General features: G+C 41.4%; 1 protein-coding gene across 15 annotated transcripts in view; it reads right to left on the bottom strand.

Moving 5' to 3' along the window:
- Positions 1-4,625: 4,625 nt before the first annotated feature.
- The window catches only part of ARFGAP1 (ADP ribosylation factor GTPase activating protein 1), a 20,297-nt gene continuing 6,344 nt past the window's right edge, over positions 4,626-18,578 (bottom strand). The window contains exons 6-16 of one of the 15 annotated variants that reach the window (XM_031057965.1): positions 17,825-17,925; positions 17,086-17,172; positions 16,487-16,583; positions 15,077-15,133; positions 14,851-14,883; positions 13,638-13,667; positions 11,808-11,864; positions 10,472-10,531; positions 9,592-9,672; positions 9,343-9,419; positions 4,626-8,886 (exon numbers count right to left, since the gene is read on the bottom strand). In XM_031057965.1, the coding sequence (XP_030913825.1) occupies positions 8,559-8,886; positions 9,343-9,419; positions 9,592-9,672; positions 10,472-10,531; positions 11,808-11,864; positions 13,638-13,667; positions 14,851-14,883; positions 15,077-15,133; positions 16,487-16,583; positions 17,086-17,172; positions 17,825-17,925 (1,008 nt within the window). In that variant the 3' untranslated portion in view covers positions 4,626-8,558. Of the gene's footprint in view, positions 8,890-9,342; positions 9,420-9,591; positions 9,673-10,471; positions 10,532-11,807; positions 11,865-13,637; positions 13,668-14,850; positions 14,884-15,076; positions 15,134-16,486; positions 16,584-17,085; positions 17,173-17,824; positions 17,926-18,578 lie in introns of all 15 variants that reach the window. The other 14 variants (XM_031057951.1, XM_031057952.1, XM_031057954.1 and 11 more) reach the window with 14 other exon arrangements.

Genomic DNA, 18,578 nt, shown 5'->3' with positions numbered 1-18,578 from the left:
ACTGGTCCATACCAGAGCAAGGATCCAGGCCTGGAGGAACTTCTGCTCTCCTTCAGCTGAACACTCTGAATGTCACAACCCCAGGGCTTTTTACACTGACATTTAATGGGAAGAGCACCTCACCAATTCAGGACAAAAGGGATGTTCAAGCAAAACCCTGTGCTCACAGCACCGAGCTCTTATTTAACCTCAGCAGTGTCCTTTGCAGATCTGAGCTTTCCCCAAAGCATTTCGTTCCCTTTTTTGAAGGGAATGTAGGGAATACACCCAGCAAGCTGCTGTTAACTCCATCCTGGAGATGACAGAATTTCAGAAAAACAATCCCTAAATATGTCTCCCATCCATGGAGGGATTAATTAGATTGAATTAGTTATCAGCTCAATCTGCAGATGAAAAGTACTTTCCCCAGCATGGCTTTGGAGTCCAACCTACAATGGATGTGCAGAGTCCCTTCACCTAGGTCTCCCCTCCAGAGGAACTGCAGTGTCTGAACTTTCTGTTTCAATAGATTAAGAAGTAGTTTGACTCATTAAGTGTTCAGAAAAGATAGAGACACCTCTGGGTACAGACAAATATCTTTGTTTTCAGCTCCCAACTTTGTTACGTCAAATAAAAGTTGCAGTACTCTTTGATTTTTTGTTTGTTTGTTTCCTTTTTTCCATAGCAGGGCTGAGGAAAAGACAGGAAGAAATCAGATGAGTTTGTTTTAAAAAGCTGTAAAAAGATAAAAAAGCTGCTTATAAATCTTGCCAGGAGTGAGCACAGAGGACACTGGGAGCTGTCACAGCCATCCTTGTCACTGGCAGCAAAACTTTCCTTAGTGCTTTGCCTAAATTTTGTCCTCTCAGTGGCAGTCAGGCCTGCATTTCAAGCAGAGAGCTGGAGAAATCTCCCGTGCAGGGGAGCAGAGTCTGGCAAGATCAGGTGCAGATTTTTCCTGCTCTGAGCTGCACATCTGATGGCAGCAGGCTGCAGCCAGCCAGCGCTGCTCGCCCCACACACCAAATTTGATTTCGCTTAAACAAACAAAAAAAAAAACTAAAAAAACTTTAAAAGGATTTCACTGCCAACATCAACACAATAAAACCCCTGACTTGATTTGATAAAATCCCTTCCCCAGGCCAGCTGTCCTTGCCAGAGAGCATTTCCCTGGGGGCAAGTCCTTGTCCCCAGCAAGGTGTGCTCACCTGGGCTGGAGCCCAGAGCTGGGCTGGCAGCAGATGCCCAGCATTGTTTGGGAGCCAGGCCCTCCCTGCTGCTTTGGGAAAAGCTGTTTCTATTCCAGTAAAGGTCACAGGCCACTCCCAGGGCTATGTGTGCTTAACTCATTGGTGCCTGTGCCACAGCGAACACCGGAGGGCACCTGGCATGAACACTTGGAGCAGCACATCAGCAATTCTGGGGGCATCTTGCACAGAGATCCTTCATCCACAGCAGCCAGGGAATGCTCCTGCAGCCAGTAAAGCCAGCCTGGAGGTTGCTGTGCACCAGGAAAGCACATTGCACCCCAGAGAATCCTGCACTCCTGGGCTGGAGTGGACAGCAGTGCTCTCAGAGAAAAGTGGAAGATTTATTTCCATCTAGTGGCAGAAAACGAACATGGTATTCAGCAATTTCTCATTACTCAGTTATAAATCTGAGCTGGAGCTCTCCTGTCATTGAGTGTCCTTCATTTTGTTCCAGAAAAAAAAAAATGGGATGTTTGAGCAATATGTTGCATATTTCCACAGAAAACAGAGGCTGCTAACCCGAAGCAATTAAATGGAAGCCAAAATAATTTGGTTGGCTTCAAAGTAACAAATAGGGGGATCTTTGTTGTCCTTAAAATGGTAAACAAATATAGCTCAGTCCTGGTTCTCCAGAACAGAACTACAAGGAATAGAACTTCAGCTTGGAAAACAAACAAGAAAACAAACAAACAAAGAAAGAAAGAAACAACACTGAAAAATTAAATTCTCCCTTGATTGCATTGCTTCAGGACCTGCAGCTTCAATGAAAACACCACCAAGTACTCACCTTCTTTATGAACTAATAAAAGTTTTCATTGGGAAAAAAGAAAACCAACAAAGAAAAAATGACAACAAAAGAAATGCTCTTACACAACAAGACATGGAACTTTGTCACCTCCACTTCCCCATTCCTCAACAAATTTCTCTCTGGTATGCTTTGTGCTCCCTCCCAAGGTCTGGGACCAGCTTAGAGACACACCTTGGTGTGGGCAAGAAGCTTAAGGGAGTTGCAGCAGCCTCAGCTCCAGATTCTATCTCTTCTTGCCAGGCCTGTAGTAACACTGGGCAGCTTGACCTGAGTGGTGGAGCCCTGTCTGGGCAGACTAGGTTTGTAATTCGAGTCCAGTGCATTGAGCTGCTCCCCAAAGGTGACAGCTGATCGCTGGAGTCAATAGGCAATTTGTGAACACAGAATTAAAACAGCAATTCCCTCTTGAACGGTATCAAGCTTCAATGAAACAACAACACACAGAAGACGTTCTGTAAGGAGGAAAATCCCTAGTTTGACCTTGATCACAACAGCCTTTATATAGGCTGGCACATCAATTTACATATATTAACCATCCATGTTAGCAGCATAGGGGAAAAAACGTATACACAAGTGGTTTTTGCCTTAGGTAGTAAAACACCATTCCGCTGAAGGCAAGATGGGCAATCCAGTGCAGAACTGCTGATACCAATCTCAATTAGAAGTGGTGAATTTTTTTCATAAAAGACACACTCCAGGCTTTCTGCCTTTCCTGGCAGAAGCTGATTTATCTATTGCAAAATTCACCAGCCTCAGCAACGCTGAGCAGCCTCTCTGAGGGAGCACACTTTGGCAGGGCTTAGAGGGACAAACAAGAACTGGTTTCCAAAGTGTGCAGAGCTGATAGCACTGGATTTTCCTGCTGGAGCAGCAGTCATCATCCTGGTGAGGTACAATATGACTGTTCTTGGCAGTCCTTGCAGCCAGCCCTGCCAGAGACTCGGTCTCTCCCACTCAATTTCAGCAACTGCAAGTACAAGGAGGCTTCTCCTAGGAGATCTTTTCAGTATTTTTTTCATCTCTTCTGTTTTTAGCCACTTTAAACGTTGCCATCAGGGCAGTGGTGGTGAAATTCACATTGCAGACAAAGCAGCACTTAAGGATAAATCCAGGGTGGTTTCATCTCACCTAAAGCAAACGTCAGTGCCTTGCTCAGAGGAGGAGCTGCCCCTTCTTTTCCTGCCTTCCTGAGGAGATGCAGCTTCTTGCTGACAGAGAACAAATGGCTGGAGCTGACACAGCCAGGCAGCCTCTCTTGGCCTCCTGCAAATCAGTGACTGACCAGCCAGGAATGATCACACTGCAGGTCTGTCAGAGCTGCAGGCTTTACAGCTTCCCCACAGGACAACACAGCTCATGGGATGTCCAGTTTTCACCCCATGGCTGCATCCTGCAAACCTCTGCCAAAGCACTGGGCAGGTGCAGAGCCTCAGGGGGGGTCCCCGTGGAGTTTGGGGGGTGATGGTGAAGCTGCTGAGCCCAAAGCCTGCTGCAGATGGCTGCTGTGGACAAACACTCTGGAACAGGAGGAGAGCATGGGGAGGGAAAGCAGGACATCCCCAGTGCCTGCCTGCACACCTCAGAGGGCACCAGTGTTTGGTTGTGTGGAGTGAGCGAGCCCAGAGTCACCTCCTGAGCCTGCATCTGCCTTGGAGGGCACCTACACAGATCAACAATGGCAGGAAGCTCCAGCTGGACTTGCTGCTGCTCTGGGATCAGAGCACAGAGTGGGACATGGCAATGCAGCAGTGACCTGTCCTGCCTCAAGGTCAAGCCTTGTGTCTTTGGTCTCAGTGACTGTGCTCAGTCTGAAATCCAGAACACACACCACTGCTTCCTTGGTGTTTTGGTTTTAGGTTATTAACTCTGGATGTTGTCAGAATAAAGGGCCCAATTCCTCTTTCCAGAACCAGCATGTGCTGTTTACTTCCAGTAATCCCATGTGAAAACTTTGCACCCCACATAGCAGCCCTTACAGGAAGAATGGACACAGCCTGTCTGTGGAATAATAGCAGTGATGTTATCAAACACAAATGTCCATTTTCTTGGGTGTAAAAATCAGTAAAATTACCTCCACACAGCAAACAGGATTCAGTCCTGCTGACCAAGAACATAACAGAAGATATTTTAAATTTGCACAAAGCCAAGTGCAGTCATCTGCAATACTCACATGGCTGTTTGGCTCATGGAGGAAACTGGAATCTGAATGTGGAACACCACCACAGCTGAAGGATTTGTCAGCTAACTCTTGCTTCTCGCAGGAAAACTGCTTTAAAATTTACCTTTCTCTGCTGTAATAAGTGCCTCTGTAGACAGCTAATAAAAATTTCAGAGTACATAAATTTATCTGCACTTTAATTTCTATTTATAGTTCTCCTTAAATAAGGAGGCAAACAATGTCTCCAAACTGCTCCTAAGTAAGAGTCTGAAGTTAGACTGTGAAACTCCAATGAAATACAAAGAAGTTTTTGGCTCTATTAATGTTGGCAGCTTCCCTTCTCCTTTGTTACTGCCAGGGAAGAATATGCCTGACAGCAGCACCTGGGTTGAAAATTAACTGAAGTCTCCTGAAAAAGGGCTGACCACCATTCTGCTCCAGATCTCTTTGCTTTATTAGAATACTCTTTAAAAGATGACACTGCAGTTCAAGTCCAGAACCACTCTACAGAACAATGAATAGTGTTCACTGAAATTGCCGTTCCTGTGAACTTCACAAAAAAACACAGCAGGAAAATTAAAGATACAGTACTCCAGACTGACCAAGTTTCTGCTGGCATGGAAATGAAAGAGGGTTCTGCAGCTAGAGGCCACTCAGCCATTAGGATCAAACTCTTAATAATGGCCATGAAAATGTTTCCTGATTTCTGTTTAAATCACTGATTGCTCAAACTTTTACCTGGGTCACTGAAATTTAGTATTTCAGCCAGAATAAGCTAAGAACTGAAATACTTGTGTGGACTGCTACTCTCCAAAAGGACCACTGTATCTTTAAATGTATCCTGGATTAAACAAAGGTTTTATCTACACTTGTTAAATTATTGCACAGACCATTACACTGACAAGTACATTATGAACCCATGGAATGTTACAGTCTGGCCTGGAAAATAAAAGCAGCAGCATTATCCTTGAGGTCTCAACCATGAGGGAGAGCTGGCCAAGCACTTCTTGAATTGTACTAATTATTAATAGGTTTCAATACACAAATAAAACATTTAAAAATAATCCCTAACTCCCAGGATTATGTTTGGGAGCACTCTCCGACTTTCACTGTTTTGCAAGTGGCACTTAGTTTGATTTGACATTTTTCTTGTATCAGACCACCTGCAGGAATCCAGCTGCTCTGTATTTTCCAAAGCTGAAGCCATACAAAGAAATAAAAGCTGGGTCCCCAGGGGATTTGAACCAGCCATTGCAATGTCCAATTGGTGCAGCAATTTCACCTCCTGCACATCTCCTGGCAGTTTGTATGACCTAAACCTGAGACTCATGGAGTGAGATGAGAGGGAGCAGAGCCCACGGTGCCCTGGCCCTGGCCCTGCCACCCCACACGCTCAGATTCATGGCTGGATCCTCCCTCAGCCAGGCAGCCTCAGCTCCAGCAGCCTGCACTCACTGCCTCTGCTCCCCATCAGGCCAAAAGGGGAGGATCTGGGGAGAGGAGGAGGAATTAAAAAATAAAAAAGTCTGATTCATAAACACTTGCTCCACACATGCAACTTGATGGGATTTTCTTCACAGCGCAGAAACCTCCCAGCCACCTAGTCTGAAAATAAGTAAAATTCAATAAAACAGTTGGTGTGCAAAAAAAGAAAATGCCTTTGTTTTGTCCTCTCCTCTGGAAGGCATGATGACACATTCAGGCTCAAACAAGTCATTAAAAAATGCCCATTTGCCCATCAAACTGACCAGCTGGCACACTGATTTTGTGTCTGCAGTTACAACTTCTGCCATTGTATCGGTTTATTTGGATCTTCCAGTAACATCTTTCTGCCAGTTGTAGCATTTTGTTGCTTCCCTACAACACTGCAGAAAGAGAGATGGCAACTGTTCTGTCCTTGCCTCCTCAACTGGAGGAAAAATCCTTACCCAAAGCTTCTGCTTGAGCAGGGCTCTGGCTGTTTGATTTAGAACACAGAAGTTTCAAAAGCTACAAAAATCAAATCAGAAGAACAAACAAATGGCTCATGCCAATTGTGGCTGCAAGTGATACATAAATAAACCACTTTTGTCCCAGGCAAAGCTCACAGCTGAGGAGAACATGCACACACACATCACAATACCACTGAGTGAGTGGACTGAAATAAAGATTCTCCTGGCACAAGCCATTTCAGGAGGTTTATGAAAGAGAAACTGTAATAAACTTGTACAGAAGAAGCTGAACCAGCTTCAGACTGGGGAGCAGACACATTGACAAGGAGGCAACAGAGGTGTAAGCATAAAAAACCAAAGTTATGTCTGACATGCAGCTAAGCTATGACAAAGTTATACTTGGAACTGGAGAAAAAGTAGAAAAAAAATCCTTGTTTTAGTCAGGATGTGAACTGCTGCCAATGGTACCATGAGCAGCATTGCAAACCAAGAGCTCTTGTGCCTTTGGCACTTCCACAGGGTCTGTGGCAGCAGGGACACCTTGGGAATGGCTGAGCCTGGAGCAGCACTTGGGTCTGAGCAGCTCTGGATGCTGCAGAGGCTCAGAGACCATGAGCTTCAGACCACGCTCTCAGGAGAGGCAAGGGGGGAAAAAAGAAATCCCAACTCTCACAGAACAGGGTGAGAGAAGACTGGAAAAATGTTCTGTTCACCATCTGAAAGATCCTAGGAATAGAAATACCAACTCAGGCTGTAAACAGAGCTACTTTAGTCAGACTTAAGCCTTTAAAATCTGCTACTTATGAGGAAATTAATTTTCTTTCCTTTTTAAACTGCTGATATTACTATCTGCTCAAAAACCTCTGTGAGGAGTAAAAGAAGTGGAGTGTTATTTATGGTAACTTTGACAACTTCAGTTGGTTGTTGAACAAATTAACCAGTTTTTAAAAGAAAAGGCTTTTTAGGTAAGTAATAGGATCTACAGGGTTCACAGAAAGAACCCCATGCTGGAAAAGCAGACCACAGAGAACATCATGATTCGAGTTTTCAAGTGAGCTGATTGTTTTTGTGCTGAGGGTACATTCACAACCCATCCCCCATAATAAAATGGGATACCTATGACACCTCTGATGTTAAAAGTCACAGCTCTTCTCTAGAAGTTATGGTTTGTGTCATGCAAAGAGATTTGTTGGGTCAAAACTGACACATAACTGAATCTCCTGTTCCAGTCCTTAATGCTGACAAAGAGTTTCTCATGTTTCCAAAATAGTGTTCCTTAACAAGATCCAGGAAAAAATGTGGAGAAATATATGACAGAAACAGAGATACAGCTTGACACACTAAAGAACCGTTCGGAAAACATCTGCTTAAATTAAATTTTACTATTAAATCCAGACATCTACTCATCTTGAAAGGGCCTAGCTGCCAGGCTTTTTCCTCAATGTTCTTGTATTTTCCACCCATTTCTTTCTTGTTGGAATCTTCTTTATAATTATTTTTTTCACTGCCAGGTTGCCAAACAGATGTCCAGAAGGACATAAGCAGCAGAAAGACTTAATTTTTTAACAGCATTTATAAAATACTACACAGGTAGAAGGAAGAAAGAGAAAAAAGAGAGTATATAAAACACTCAAACTGCAGCAAGGGCACAGGTGAGGAAGGAAAACACCACAGCTTTGCTTTTCTGTGTATCAGAAACTACAGTTGAGTGCAAACTCAATCCATTGAGTAAGGTGGGCAAATAAAGTCATTCTGGATATCCCTTGAGAGCTCAGGTCAATCCTTTAAGTTTACACAAATTATTATCTAGCTCTAGATTCCTTCTGAATTCTAAAGGAGAAAAATAAGTTTCCAACTACTAAAAAAAAAATAATGTCACAATGTTTAAAAACAAAGCTTCAATAAAAAATATGTTAAAGACCATCTAGAATTGCCAGACCTCCTGTAGTCAGAGCAATCCATAAGGCATTGGAACTCAATGTATCCAACTGCAGCTTGCCCAGTCAATGGCTGTCTTTCCAAGTCACACCCTGTCCTTTGTTTGCATTAAACACCCCAAATCTCAAATTAGATGAGGACTGGATGAACACCTATGAACCTACACATGCAAGGTTGTGCCATGGAAGTGTCCTTGCACTGATTTCTCTCCATTAACATTTGTGTTAAGAAAGTTGCTGTAGCCAGCTCCAATAGTGCAAGGAGAATATACTTATCACTATCCTTAAAAAGGGAGAGCCACCTTTATGAAAGAAAAGATTCAGATGCTACTTTTTTTTTCCCTATACCGGGGCAGAAGGAAGGAGAATGAATGGGAAGCACAAACAGATCAGAAAGGTCAGCCATGATACTCCAGGTGTGTGTAAAACTTCCTCCCCTCCATCAACCAGCACAGCCTCCCTTTCCCAGCTGTGCAGAGCAGGGGTAACAGAGTTCTAAAAGTCATCCCATGCATTTTTTGTTGCCTTAGGAGGTTTTCTGGTCTTGCTCTCCCCTCCTGTGTTCTCCCAGTTGGTCTCCCAGTTTTCCCAGCTGTCGCTGTTACTGTTCTTGTTGGAGACCGTTCCTGAGCCCCACACGTCCCAGCTATCCGAGCTCTTCTTCTCTGTGGAATTGTCCACATAGGTCCAGCTCTCACTGCTTGGAGATTTATGAGCTTTTGGTGCATCTGAGTTGCCAAAGGTATCCCAGAAGCTTTGATCTACAGCATTGTTCTGGTAGCCCTCCCCTCCACTGTTCTGGTAGCTGTCTCCCTCAGCTGGTCTACTGGGGGATGGGGGGGGAAAGGAAGGTAGAAATAAATTAGTTATGTCAAACATAACAGTAAAAATAAATGACCCCAAAGAAAACTGTATTTCTACTGCTCTTTGCTTTAAAAAAACCCTTGATGATAAAGGAAGAACTAAATAAGCTAAATATGACATAAGCTTGTTGTCTAATTCACAGATTTTGTTAAGAGATTTAACAAGCCCAGGGAAAGGGAATGTGCATTTGGAGTAAATTTTAAACCAAAATATGTGCACTGCTTTGTTCTCAGTTTAAAAACAGTTATAAACAAAATTATATTGAATTCCTCCCTATTACATAGAGGAGGACTATCAGCAAAGACAGAATAAGTTCTTAATATTGAAAAATTACCTTTCACTACTATACTACAGTGAATGTACAGGAGATAAAATTATGTGTTCAAAGAGATAGAAAGCAAGAACAAAATATTACCTGTCAGAATTATCATCTGCTTTGCCTGAAAAGAAAGTGGTGACATCTCTCCATCCCTTACTCCCAACTCCCTGAACCTAGAGAAAAAAAAACACACTCCATTCATTTGGACTGAACCAACACCCCTGCCAAGTCCAAGAGCAAAAGCCAGACAAATTCCTCCACTTGTTCCCACAAATTAAACACGTTTAACTCAGAGCTCATTAATGTTTCTGATGGGCAGTTACATGGTGGATGTAAAGAACATCCATTTGACAGCACTGTGCTGCTGGAAGAGGTGGGAATTGTAACATCTTTTGAATCTTCTCCTAGACTTCCTTGACAAAAGTACTGGAATTAGTTCTTACATAAAATGAAACCTAATGAAAGCAATGATGTTCTATGATTAATGCAACTTGCATTTATATTTCTACTGTTCTACACAGCTACTTTCACTCTGTTTCAGCATTATTTCACTACCCACATAAAACAGGCCTAAAGTTGAGTCCTAGAACTGGATCAGAAATACAACTTCAGAAGTGACATCATGGAAGGTACCATTCTGAGACAGGGAGGATGAATCCCAGAATTCAGCCTGAAAGTTTCCAGGTTCTAAACAGAACACGTAACATAATTTATTTTATTCAAACAGTACCAAAACCTAAGACACTGAGTTGGTCTATGGAAGAGTTTCCAGTGCTGACTTTCCCAGTGCTAGAAGAGACACACTCCTGGGTAAAACCATGCAAGTTACCCCAGCAGCTGTTAGTTTGTGCAGGATTTCTGTGCTTGGCAGCCTCAGGCACACTTACCACATCACCGAGAGCAGCGGAAGGCAAAGGAGAAAGGTGAAGAGAATTAGCAGCTTTTACTGTACCAGTGGAAGACAAGCTGTCTCCATATTCCCTCACACATTTTCTTTGCTGTTTATAATCACCCCATGTCCTCATTCAAATTATTAAGAGGACACCATCATGCCTGTGCAGCTTTAAACACCCCAACAGAAGTGCTGACTACTGAAAATTCCACTTTCTCTATTCAACACAAGCACAGACCAAAGCTACACTGGGGTTTTGTATTATTTTTATGAGAATATGGAGACTGGCTTGACTTGTTTGGCCTCCTTAAAGCCAGGCAGGCCACCTCATACCTTGCTGGCCAACTGTGATACCCCCGTGGTGACCTCCTCAAATATTTTCCCCTCTTTCACCTATGTGGACCAAAGTATTGGTAATTAGTCATAAAACAAAGTATTACTGAAACCTTCAGACAGCCTCATTTGTGCTTAACAGCTAAAATGTCAAAAAAACCAACCCCAAACTGAATCAAAATAGGTTTAAGTCAAAACTAAGTTAAGAAAATTATATATGAAGCCTGTTGATCTACAGTGGAGTGAAGCTCAGTCCTTTGAGTTTGTGGGAATTTTCTGTGGCTAAAAACCCAGTTTGAGGAAGGTATCACACCCAGTTTGAGAAAGGTATCATTTAAACACAGTTCAGGTATCATTACACTACTGCTGAGCAATAAAACACAAGTACAAAAAACATCTGCAAACATGAAGCTTTATCAATATATTCCACTGCATATAAAGACTGTGTTTCGAATGTAGCAGATCCCTTTTATTCTCTATCTTTTATAGATGCTTACTTAAATATTAAAAGGGCTTTGAATTTTGGTGGAACACAATACAACAGGTACCTTTCACCACTTAATAAATGGCAGTTGTTCCAAAGCAAGTGATTTTGTATAACCATACAGAGAATAATTATTTTAGAAAGTAACACTTATTTAGAACTAACAGCACAACATCCTAAGGGAAATGGATCTCTTTTTTTTTAACACAAAATGCATAATTTCTCATTAAATTGTCCTACAAAATAAAAAGCAGCTCAAGGAAATGCACCCTAAAATATAACCCTGAAAATAATGCATCTAAGCCTTCTGAAATAAGCTGTGGATAATTCTAGGGAATAGAAAACCAATTAGAGTCTTCTCCTGTGATTTGAAATGCCATGTAAAGAACGGTAAATTAATAAAGGTAATAGAAGAGGAATCAATTTGCAATATGATTAAAACATTCTCTTCAAATGGCTTAAAGATGTTTGACTGAATTAAAATAAAGCTGGCAGGTAGGTAAAACACTAGGAACTTAACACTCCAAGATACAACTACTAATAGATAGGAATATATATATTTAAACAACTGATTTTATATCCATTTAGGGTGCATTTTCCCCTTGTTCCATCTTCCATTATTGAAAGCATGAAATCCATAAAATGGTACCTAACAAGAGAGAATGTGACAGATGCTGGCGGACATGAGAGAGGCAGGTGCAGGGAGTTTCCCCTCATTAACATTTCTCTTATAGGAGCCTAACTTGGGAGTTGTTTGATGTCTCCCCTTCACAAAAAGAGCAGCAGGAATGAACCATTCCTTGAGTGAGCACAAGCATTTTTCTGCAAGCCATGTACTAGATCCAAAGTTACCTTTTCCTGTGCAGGTTTGAGAACATTTTCATTTAATGTCTGACCTAACTCTGAAGCCTATTTAAAAGCAAAACAAAAACAAAGTCAGTTATAATTTCTTTAAAAGAAAAACCAATAAAAACCCACAGCCACCAACTTCTGCAGGCTCATTTCTCAGCAGTATCTCCAAAAACACAGGAAGCCTTTAGCTTCGATTCATACAAGCAGAATGAAAAGCTGAAAAGCACACACAAAGTGCTGCAGAAGACATTAAAAGACAAGAAATTAAAATCAGATACACATGGCAATAGATGCCCAGAGCCCAAGCAAAGTCTGAACTTGCACTGGAAGCAGAAGCAATGGTGCAACCAGCAACAGTTTTGAGGATGGGCCCCTTGCTAATGCCTGCAGCTGAATATTTGGAAGAACTGTCCTCATCCCCCCTTATTTTTCCATACTAATTAAATTACTCCTAGAAATAGATCTTTTTGGCTGATTTTCCCTCAGTGTCTCTTTCTTGTAGTGCTCCAATTATCATCTGTTAGTAGTTCTGAGCAATACACAAGAGCCAAAGCTGTGACAGAAGATTTTTGTTATTTTCTTTAAAGCTCCAGGTTTGCAGGGAGAAAAAACAATGAACTGCAGAAATCTGTTGCAATCCAGAACAAGATGCACAAGGATATTGTACTTCAGAGGCAGCTTACAAAAATGTAAGCCCACAGTCCAAGTCACAAAATTACTTTCATAAGGCAAAGCTGACAAGGACAGCAAGTTTAGAAGAGTTTGAAATAATTCCTTGCCCTACTACTATGATAAGCCTTTAAAGATTTAAACTTTCTTCAGAAGTGCCATATCATACTGAGTGCCTCCAGAATTCTCCTGGTTAATCCAAAAGGGCCAATATGCCAAGAATTAAGTTTGATTTCCTAAGGGTCCATATTTGACTACCATTGCTCAGGGCTTGAGTCTTCACTCATGTTCTTCCTGGGAATGGAGCACCTCCAACATCTTTCCTCCTCAGACTCCCAGGTGTGTAAGAAGCCCTTCCCTAAGACACAGCATTCCCTGGATCTCCCCTTTTCTCAGCCATTAGCTCCAGTACTTCTACTCTTTACAGGATAAAAATTCTTTGAGAAGCAAAGGAAAAAGGAAATCCCACTTCCACCTAGTGAGAAACATGAATGCAAATCACAAAGGGATTGTTACCTTTGGAAGTGAGGCTACAAAGTGTTTAAGAAAAACAAGAAGGGGGTGTTCTCACCTTTGAAAAACCCTCTGGAGTCTACTGAACCCAGCAAAGTGTTTATGTTTGGTAATAAGGAGTGTAACACACCCAGACTAACAGTTTGGGTGTCCAAGTGGAGTCACTGGTAGAATTAGGAAGAATTCTTATCTGATCTCTTACTCAGCCACATAATTTTGTAGATGTGGAAATGAAAGATTTGGGTATAACTGTATTTTCATCTAAATCCCTTCATCCTTCCTTCCTATTGCTGAATTTAAGACAGCACTTTAACCACCATAACAAACACCTCATTCAAGTGTCTGCCTTCCAGCAACACCCAGCTCTTGGCACATTCCTGGGGCAGACATGCAAACAGAAATCCTGAAATCATCAGAGTGTGGACAGCAGCACAGTCAACTTTCAGACAGTGCACAGCTTAGGTATCTCTATCCAACTTCACAAATTTTAAGTAGGTTTGAAGAAATGTTACCATACAAAACACACAACATTATTCTAAACAGGTTTGATGTAAGGCAGAGAAAGAAAAGACAGCTCAGGAGCAAATGCACATATTCAGCACGAACAGACAAGGAGTCCATGCACAAGAACAGATGTGAGGGTGTTACCGGCTCTGGCTGCTGCTTGTAGCCCCAAAACTTTACCCAGAGAGCAAAAGAGAAAAGAGCAAGGAAGGTAGAAGCAGCTTTTAGCAAAAAATTGGCAGCATTTTTTCAGGCAAGTTAAGTATCATGAACCTTTTTCAACTTTTAACATCTACTGACAAGAGAAACAGTGAAATGTGTTTGGTCACTGGGTCCCATATAAACTTTTAACCAATGTAGTGCATCAAAAATGTGTTAAATCTGTTCTGCAAAGGGTCAGAAGTTTCAGGAACAAAATTTAACCTTTAGTAACACAGCTTAGATTGCAGAGTATCATGTTGCTGTAGTCCTTGTCAGTAGATGTGATGAGCTTTTAAACTTAATATTATAGTTATTAATAATACTAAAGAAAGAGCAGCTTTTATTACAAAAGGAGAACTGCCAGAGGGAGTGAAGAGGAAGACCTGTAGAAAACTTAGTTTTTCTTAAGCCAAGCAATTTCAAAGCTTTGAAGTAGGAAGTTTGGGTGCTTTAACAAGACATTTTTGTTGCAAACATGCCCAAGTCTGGCCATTTGAAGGATTAATATCCCAGTGCATAGACCTCTCTGAACACCTATATATATCTGCATCTCACTCAGAACTGGACAAATTAAGAACCACATTCTTTTATCACTTTTACATTTGAATTTAAAACTTGTCCTTGCAGACAGATGTTGCATATCTCAGAGCTCTGTGTAATCAGGTCTGACTATCTCTGTTTTAACCCCAGTTTGATAAATGAAATCCTTTTGTCATTGCTACTTTTTAAAACACACACAAGCAAGTAGATTTATTAATAATATTGAGCAGTTCACACTTGTAACATCTTATTAGGCTTTAGCCATGGGAAGCTGGCTTGCATTGTATTGCATCACTAAAGAAAACCGCTTCAATCTGGACCACATTTAAGATTCACAGAAGTAAACCAGGAGTATGTTAAGTTTGCAAGCTCTGCAGCCTCTCCAACACATCAAACAAGAACAAAGAGTGGAGTATCCCTGTTTATCTCTTGCTTAATTTGATCACTGCAGCTGATTGCAATTCCCATGGAATTAAAAGCTAGAACTAAACACTACTGTGCACTAAGAAGGAAAAGCACACTGGTCTGCTGATGATCAAATCTAAGTCAATTGGTGCAGGCACACACATGGCACTTAAAGACAATTAGATGGAGTAAGAGCTAAATCTATAATCACCTTTTGACTTGCTTGAGATCCAAATCTGGTAGCCTGTGAAGAGAAGCAAATACAAGCAGGTTTACCTGGAATAAACCCTTTGATTTTTAAAGACATGCATTTAGAAATGCTGCATGATCCTCTCCAAGGTAATGGAGCTTTGGCAGAATTTCACAGTGAAAAGAGAATACCCCTAATACCACCTCTGGCATTCCACTGCTAACTAAACCACATTTTATTTACTTACACCCTCTTTAGCAGCTGAGGCAATTTTGCTTGCTCCAGTTGTAAAACTGCTCCATCCCTTTAGAGAAAGCAAGAAAGTCATGAGTTACATTGAATAATAACAGCAAATAACTTAATTTGCATTAAAACAAATTAGCTGAAGTCAAAATGGTCTAATACAGCTTGTCCTGCTACTGAGAGAAAAATTAGAGCCTCTCATTTAACTGAAATATAGTGATGAACTTCCAGTATTTGTGTGAATTTGAACAAGCCAGTGTTTCAGATGCTACTCTGCTAAAAATGGCTACAAGTGTGGGGAAAAATCATCCCATGCAGTGGAAGACAAATTGTTTTCCTCTCCAGGATGAACACTCATGCAAGGAACTCAGCCTCCCAGAAATACAGAGCTTCAGGACACACTGCAATGTGTGTCTGTGCTCACACGAGGGCATTCCAGCCAGAACATTCAGGGAGATCCTGCACTCAAAGAACGGCTCCCAGGAACAGGAACAGTGCTGCCTCTCCTTGGCTGTCTTAGCTCACCTGCAGTACACTGCAGATGTGATTTCTAATCTGAACTCTCTGGCCTAGAAGTGTGAGATACCTAGAAAATATTTAGCTGATCTATACTAAGCAGCCTGTGGGATCACCTGGAATATGGTGACCAATCTGTTCAAAGGCTCAGGCATTACCTTTCTCTAGTAAGTTCTAGTGAAATTATTCATTTATTTATTTTTAAATAAACCGTGGAACTTGGTGTGAGTATTTAGGTAGTAAGGCTTTACAGAGGGCTGTTGGCCACTAACCTTGGTAGAACACCTTACTGTATTTCTAAATGATTCCAAACTCCAAACAATGTTCAGCACTGTGACTTTGAGCCTATCAAAGCAGCAGTATGGCCCTGACTGCCTCTGACTTTATTCCCATTTTATTTCAACAATGCATCTTTCACTATCTCTACTTGAATCACGACAACTGTTCAGCCATATGCTGTTATCTCTTCACACCCTGTCATAAGTATTTCAAATGTTTTCATCACTGCTCAGGGCTTCTGGCACCCACATAAACACACATTTCAGTTGTTTTCCTCTGAACATCCCTAAGATGGTTAACAGATTTAGAGATATTCTTTACAGGTAATTACATTTTTTACCTTCAGCCCCCTTGATTATTATTTCTTAATCCATTGCTATATCCTCACTTATTTCTATGAACTGATACCAGACATAATTCTTAGTTCTGCTCAAGTTTCTCCATTTTGCCTGTTAAAGTCCACCAGTATCATCTTCACTCTTTGAGAATACAACCAATACTCTGCATCTCTCCATATCCACCTGCAGTCTTTAGTTTCTCCTCTCCATTCATATTCTCCCATACCAGGGGCTAAACCAGAAGAGAACAGTAATTCAGAAAGTTCCAAGCAATTCCTTACCGAGTACAATGAGGACATGGCATTATTCAGGAAGTCATCCTCTTTTTTTGGAGGGTTTACTGTGTTCCCAAAGCCCACATAGCGATTCTCCTGGCCACTGCCACAGGGAAAAGGAATAAACAGTTCTTGTATCAGCATGCAGCCATTAAAAACATTAAACAAGAACTGAAAAGCATGGAAGGATGACAATTGTTTTTGCACCTGGAAAAGAAAGTCCTGTAGCACCCAGCACCCAAAATACAAAACTACTCACTTCATAAAAACACCAAGGATCCACTGAGGAATCCTAGGACAATATAATTTCCTCTGTGCAAGCTAATGTGGTCTTAATGATTCTCCAGGTTTAACAAATCAGTGACATCAGAAAGTTGAGTAAATCCTAATAAAGTGACACATGAAAATAAGAAAAGGAATGAAAGAAGCTTTATAAATGCCTCTGTTTAACTCAAATCACTGTAAGGTACAACATACAATCAGAATTCCCTGGTTTGGGACCCACCACAATAACATTTGGAGTTACAAACTTTTTCTTCAATGCTTCAAATATTTTGTTACGCTAAAGGGAGAGGCACTCAGAAAGTCAGTAAATATTGCATTACCCTTGGTAAGAGCTGACATCATCATTTAACCAGTCTTCAAAAGCCTTGTCAGAAGAGGCAGTTGCAGTCTGAGATTGTCCAGCAGAACTGAAATAAAACATTGAAGAATCACAGCCATGTTAAGCAAAACCCACCAGCTCAGCAGTACAGCTTGATGTATATCACCATAATACAGGTTAGAAATTGATTATTTATTTCATCTATCAAGAAGAGAACTCTAATGCAACCACTAAAAGGCATGAAGCTCTTGTTCCTTTGATTTACAACTGCTTTTGCAGTTAACTAGGATCTTTAGTGCCCACAATAACAAACACTACATGCAAAAGCAGAACAACAGAATTGCTGTGGTACAGATGCTCCCCTGGTAATTAGCAGCAGAAGGGAAAAGTCTGTTTCTTTTTCCCTGGCATCCAATCCCAAACTGGCACAGCACCACAGTTAAGGTGTGTCACTACCTGTGAGTGACACAAATGTCTAATTTCAGGTGCACTGCAAGTCAGGATAAAACAAGCACGGCTTCTTCCCTGCTCTCAATTCTCTCTGCCATGGTTTAGGTGCAGGGGGTGAGAATTATTACACAAACAAAGTCCTGTTACCTCATACTCCATAACTTCAGCTTGTTCAGATACCAGCAGCAACAGGGTAAACCCAGCAGATATGAAACCATCAGGTTTTGATGCTGTGTCTGTATCTGATGCTGTACCTGTACCAACAGTAGCAGGGTAAGCAGGGCACGTACCGGTGAGCAGAAGACAGAGACATTTTAGGCTGAGGTGGGGTCCAGTTCCTGGCAGGAGAAGTTTCAATGGACCACTCCTTGCCTTCAGCCAATGTAGCTACCTACAAGAGGCAGAATAGTCAAGAATGCCAAGTCAGAGATTTCATACAAATTATAAACTGCTTCTGTAACACAAGGACAGGTCATTTTTCCAATTTGCTGCTGGATCACTTAACTTTTTTTCACAAGAAACCGATTTTTTTTTCTGACTCCCAGGTTGTGATGTTGAATAGAACACTGGTTTTATTTCAGGCAACTGAAATAGAAAATTAGACAATTTCCTCAAAGAGGCAGGTTTGGTTTGAAGAGGAAAGATTGGATTAATGTAGAGATGTAAGCACTAATCACAGAGTAATGGAGGAACAGAACTGCATTATTGTTGTATGTTACTACATACGCTAAAGATTTATCAAATCACTTTGCATAGAACTGTACAGCTGAGGTAGTGAACTGAGAACTGAGACAGCTCCACTGACTAAACAGCTGCAACAAACTGCAGCACTGAAAATCAGAGCTATCTCAGCTAAAAGCAGAAATGAAAATTTCAATAGAAAACTCTTACAAGACTTTGGAAGAAGCACTCTAAGACCTTTAGGGTCCCAAGAGGACAGTCCTGGACTGCCAGCTCTGAGGTACCAGACCCTTGGGATAACCTTGGGCTAAATTAGAGAGAGTTACTCAAAATAAGGAAGTTAGTCCAGAAAAGCTCCTGCCT

This window comes from Geospiza fortis, unplaced genomic scaffold (genome assembly GCF_000277835.1).
Source record: "Geospiza fortis unplaced genomic scaffold, GeoFor_1.0 scaffold188, whole genome shotgun sequence".
NCBI lineage: Eukaryota > Metazoa > Chordata > Aves > Passeriformes > Thraupidae > Geospiza > Geospiza fortis.
Note: the sequence above shows the minus strand (reverse complement) of the source record. Positions and strands in the feature narration are given on the sequence as shown.